The sequence below is a fragment of the Salmo salar genome, chromosome 13, assembly GCF_965601325.2.
Source record: "Salmo salar chromosome 13, fSalSal1, whole genome shotgun sequence".
Lineage (NCBI taxonomy): Eukaryota > Metazoa > Chordata > Actinopteri > Salmoniformes > Salmonidae > Salmo > Salmo salar.
This window is the reverse complement of record NC_138303.1, coordinates 40,931,501-40,937,500: the sequence shown is the minus strand read 5'-3', so window position 1 is coordinate 40,937,500 and position 6,000 is coordinate 40,931,501. Positions and strand designations below refer to the sequence as shown.

General features: G+C 43.1%; 1 protein-coding gene across 1 annotated transcript in view; it reads right to left on the bottom strand.

The window, feature by feature from the left end:
- acap3a (ArfGAP with coiled-coil, ankyrin repeat and PH domains 3a) overlaps positions 1-6,000 on the bottom strand; it is an 81,445-nt gene that overhangs the window by 35,155 nt on the left and 40,290 nt on the right. The window contains exon 2 of the mRNA XM_014135588.2: positions 2,089-2,146. Coding sequence (XP_013991063.1) covers positions 2,089-2,146 — 58 coding nt within the window. The remainder of the gene's footprint in view (positions 1-2,088; positions 2,147-6,000) is intronic.

Sequence of the window (6,000 nt, the reverse complement as noted above, 5' to 3'; positions counted from 1 at the left end):
ATGGGATCTTAATTGCTTAATTAACTCAGGAACCATACCTGTGTGGCAGCACCTGCTTTCACTATACTTTGTATCCCTCATTTACATTTTAGTCATTTAGCAGAGGCTCTTATCCAGAGCAACTTACAGGAGCAATTAAGGTTAAGTACCTTGCTCAAGGGCACATTGACAGATTTTTTACCTTGTCGGCTCATATATTCAAACCAGCGACCTTTCGGTTACTGGCCCAACACTCTTAACCACTAGGCTACCTACCGACCAAAGTCTTCTTTTTTGACTCAAGTGTTTCCATTATTTGTACAGTACGTACAGTATATTAACACCCAAATCATGCCATCTGAAGAGCCAAATACCCGCATACGCTCACATAATGTCAAACTGAGACATTCTGCACTTTCCGCAGTCATTGCTCATGCCAACAGTGATGATAGTGAAGGAAGAGCGAAGCAGCAGACTATCCTCCACAGACACATAACTCACATAATTCAAGGTCAAATGGAACAGATGGACTGATGACATCATGAGCATTACCACAAAGCATCAGGCTTCCTCGTTAGAGGGTAACCCAATGCTTTGAAAGCCAGTCTAATGCATTCTAATGTTGTCAGTCCTCTTCCCTATCCCCATGCCCTGCCACGTCACGTTTAGCCCACACAAACCTGAGCCGGCTGAAACATTAAGCAAGTCGACTGTGTGAGATTATGCTTTCCTTTTTAATCGCCCCAGTACTCAGTGGTTTAAGTCAGGCCATCCCATTACAAGCATACAGTGTTATACTGATGGGTGTAAATGTACAGTAGTAGAACTCCCCAACTAGCCTACTTGTCCTACTCAGGTTGTCTAGATAGGAGGGCTGCATGCCACTTTGTTAATCAGTGTGTGTGTGTGTGTGTGTGTGTGTGTGTGTGTGTGTGTGTGTGTGTGTGTGTGTGTGGGGGAAACGGGGCACTCCAGTGTAACAGGTTAACTGGTTTAAATTGGTAGCTGCTATCACCATCATCCTTTAATCCTGCACTATACAGTACTGTACACTAACTATACCAAACATTAGTATGCTACTATTGAGTTGCACCCCCCGTTTTGCCCTCAGAACAGCCTCAATTCGTCAAGGCATGGACTCTACACGGTGTCGAAAGCATTCCAAAGGGATGCTGGCCCATGTTGACGCCAATGCTTCCCACAGTTGTCAAATGTAAAATGTAAATTGGCTGGATGGTGGACCATTCTCGATACACACGGGAAGCTGTTGAACATGAAAAACCCAGTAGCGTTGCAGTTCTTGACACAAACCGCTTCACCTTTACCATACCCCGTTCAAAGGCACTTAAGTCTTTTGTCTTGCCTATTCACCCTGTGTATGGGCACACATACACAATCCATGTCTCAATTGTCTCAAGGCTTAAAAATCCTTCTTTAACATGTCCCCTCCCCTTCGTCTACACTGACTGAAGTGGATTCAACAACTGACATCAATCAGGCATCATCGCTTTCACCTGGATTCGCCTGGTCAGGCTATGATATGGAAAAAGCAATGTTTTGCATACTCAGTGTATACGCCTGGAATCACATTCCATTATCGGTGTAGTAGTAGATGGGATGTACAGTAAGCTCAAAATGAACTCCTAAATATGCTGTAATGGATATATCACATGCTTTCTATCAAAATAAAACCATTGAGCACTTAAAGCCAACAGTTAGAAGGACAACAGTGGTTTAGTTACGCAATAAGGCCCTTGGGAGTGCGGTATATGGCCAAGGGCTGTTCTTATGCACGACACTAATCGGAGTGCCTGGATACAGCCCTTAGCCGTGGTATATTGGCCATATACCACAAACCCCTGAGGTGCCTTATTGCTATTATAAACTGGTTAACAACATAAATAGAACAGTAAACAAGTTCTTCTGGGTCATACCAGGGGTATTGTGTGATATACACACGGCTGAAATGCCGTTTCAGCCAATGAGCATCAGGGACCCAAATGACCCAGTTTATAATATGTGTTATATATCAGGGATAATAGGATATAGAGGCTAGTTGAAAAGGCTTCCTGAGGAGGATAAAGGGTTATTAAAACAAAGGTTTCTTACCTTGTCTAGTTTCACTTCAATCTCTACCACCTCCGTCTCCACTTCATTAATGTTCGCCCTGCAAGATAAAAAAAAAACGGTTTTATCAGTACAGAGAAGAGTTATATTGCATTTATCATAATGATTTTTTCGCTCCATACACCGTGACTGTACCACACATTTCCCATGTCCTTGGAAAGAGAAGGGAAAGTAACATTAATCTTAGACTGACAGTGATGTTCTTGGATCTGAACACAGACATGTTCAAGCTGAAACAGGCCCAGTTTGGGAGTTCTCTGGGGAAGTGTTAACAAGTTAAGTGACAGAGCGAGACACTGGCTGGAAACAATTGAGCTCAGACATAACAGAGTGACAAGATGTTCAGCAGAGCAGTGGTAGTCACACCCCGAAAAACTCTTCCTCTAGTCACCCCACCCCAAAGCCTATTGGACCTCTACCTCTGCCCTGCTCTTAGGAAGTGGGTTACACAGTGGCCCACCGCTGTCCCTGCCCTAGCCACTAGCCCACACCACTGTTTATACAAGCCTCAGCTGTGGGTGTGCACGGTGGCGGCTTCCTCAGATTGCTTGGAGACCATATGAAAGGGTGAGATGGCTTCAAGACCATATGAAAGGGTGAGATGGCTTCAAGACCATATGAAAGGGTGACGTGATGTAGGGATATGAAGGTGAAGGGCTGTAACATAATTAGAACAACTCAGTGAAACAGGTACAGATCCATCTCTAGCCATACCTTCGAAACATCCCCCCATACTTTCTCACTACCCTGTGGGACCGGGAAGGTCACTTGAGTCAGTCAGTGTAAATTAGAAAACACATCATTGATTCTTCTTGCCTCTTAGCTCATACAGTCACCTCCAAAAGGAATTGGTACCCTTGATAAAGATGAGCAAAAAAGAATACAACAACGGATGTGAATCGGAGTGCCTGGACACAGCCCCTACAAGGGCCGCCAGCCCCCTAGCAATTCAAGTTCCAGCCAATAAACTTAAGCCCCTAGCCATTTGAGTGACAGCTAATAGATGCACACACAGCAGAGAGAGAGAGAGAGAGAGAGAGAGAGAGAGAGAGAGAGAGAGAGAGGAGAGAGAGAGAGAGAGAGAGAGAGAGAGAGAGAGAGAGAGAGAGAGAGAGAGAGCAATGATGTGGTACACATACTGTATCTACACATACGTGACGTAGCAAGCAAAAGTACCAGAGAAAGATGAGATTCACTCTAAACAGTAGAATGCTAATGCAGATTACATTTTGTTTGATTTAATTTATAAGAATCTTTAGGGGTGCCAATACCTTTGACAACTATCATGTTTTAGATTTTTTTATTACTTGTTAAACAAAATCTCTTCCTCTGAGCAATTGTATTAGTTTAAAAGTATATAATTTTCCCATTTTATTGAGCATACAATATAGCTCAGTATTTGTATGATTTATTTTATACAGTCTTTTTTGCTGATTTATTTATCAAGGGTGCCAATATTTTTGGAGGGTGACTGTACAGCTCCATATTAGCAGAAAGCAGCAGCAAATCTCTCAAATGTTTTACCATGCAACGAGAGGCGATAGAGGCCGCAGCGCACAACAGTGCTCTCTCTCTTTCTTTCTCTCTCCTTTTCTCTCCCCCTTCTCCCAATCCTCCCCCCTCCTCCCTTCTTCTCTCTCACCCTCTCTTACTCGCTCCCTTTCCCTCTCCTTCCCTTTGCTCTCTCCATCCCCCTGGCCATGGATACTGTAGATTAGGCTGGTTGGCTGGCTCAGGCCGCAGTATGCAGGGCTCAAGGCTCAGGGGAGGAAGGACGCCACGTGCTCTTGTCTTCCGCTCTGCCACAGTCTTTACTCTTACTACTGTCAGTCAACTGGAGCATGCCTGAATACTACGAACAGGGAATATCGGAAGGTCAGACTTAGATTTGGATTCCAACCATACTACTGCCTAATCAATACCAAACATATGGCTCTATGTTTTATAACCTAAACTGATTCTCCTTTTTATAACCTCAACTGATGCCCATTTTTATGACCTAAACTGATTCCCCTTTTTATGACCTAAACTGATTCCCCTTTTTATGACCTAAACTTATTCCCCTTTTTATGACCTAAACTGAGTCCCCTTTTTATGACCTAAACTGATTCCCCTTTTTATGACCTAAACTGATTCCCCTTTTTATGACCTCAACTGATTCCCATTTTTATGACCTAAACTGATTCCCCTTTTTATGACCTAAACTGATTCCCCGTTTTATGACCTAAACTGATTCCCCTTTTTATGACCTAAACTGATTCCCCTTTTTATGACCTAAACTGATTCCCCTTTTTATGACCTCAACTGATTCCCCTTTTTATGACCTCAACTGATTCCCCTTTTTATAACCTAAACTGATTCCCCTTTTTATGACCTAAACTGATTCCCTTTTTTATGACCTAAACTGATTCCCATTTTTATAACCTAAACTGATTCCCCTTTTTAAAACCTAAACTGATTCCCCTTTTTATAACCTAAACTGATTCACCTTTTTATAACCTAAACTGATTCACCTTTTTATAACCTAAACTGATTCACCTTTTTATAACCTAAACTGATTTCACTTTTTTATAACCTAAACTGATTCACTTTTTTATAACCTAAACTGATTCACCTTTTTATGACCTTACCTGATTCCCCTTTGGGATGTTTAGGCCTACTGACCGCACCCACCAGTAATCCTACTGCGAACAACTCATGCTTTGTTTAATAGCTGATGCCAGTTTTAAACAGCCCTGTTTGTCACGTCCTGACCATAGTAAGATGTTATTTTCTATGGTAGAGTAGGTCAGGGCGTGACAGAGGGTGTTTTTGTGTTTTTCTATGTTTTCTATTTCTATGTTCAGTTCTAGTTTTCTATTTCTATGTTGTTGTTTTTTGGGATGATCTCCAATTAGAGGCAGCTGGTCCTCGTTGTCTCTAATTGGAGATCATATTTAAGTAGTTTTCCCCCCCCCCCCACCTGTGTTTGTGGGGAGTTGTTTCTGTTTAGTCTATGTACCTGACAGTACTGTAAGCTGATCGTTTTTGCTGTTGTTATTTTCTGTAGTGTTCTGTGTTAAAATAATAAATTCATTATGAGCATCAACACGCTGCGCTTTGGTCCCCTTTCTACAACAGCCGTTACACTGTTAATATGATAAGCTCTGCTTTTGTACAGCTATGTTTTTGCTCGTGACTCAGAGGCAGCATGACAGTGAGTGTTCTTGAAATGTCATGTTTCTTTTACCCTCCCATGTGTCTGCAATGCGTGATGCTGAAATGGCGACCCATTTATAATGGAAGTTTATTCTCTCTGCAATGTTACTTCCAAAAGGAGTTGTTCTTCTTGTGACTGTGAGCACAGAAGAATGGTAAACACTCTTCCTAGATCCTTACAGTATCTAATCAATAGTGTTGCTATTGATTAACAATTGGTATTGGCAATAAAGGACAACAGTGAAGCATAGACAAGCTAGATAGGAAAGGGCTTTAGTTTAAAAACTCCTGTATAGAGGGCGGGAGCTAGCCTCTCCTGTCAATTGTACAGTATTAGAGCATGGTCCCCCTGCAGGCAGCACATCTCTCCTCTACAGTAGCCTAGTGGAGCTAACATGGATTGGACCCCCTGCAGCTGTTAGCCTTCCAGATGTTTCTCCCTTGTGGTCGGGGGCTGGCTTGGGGGACAGCTGCTCCCCCATGCTCCCAGGCTCTCACCCCCATCGCCCCGTCTCACTACACGTGACTTCCATAATGGATGCACACGGCACCCCCTAAGCCTGTTGCCATGGTAACCACCCTCCCGAAGTGGGCTGCGGTGGATCCCATTGTGGAAGTTAGGTCAGTCGACCCCTACTCTACACACAGTCACACCACAGGGAGTGGATAGGGTATATGACACAACAGCCTTGACCA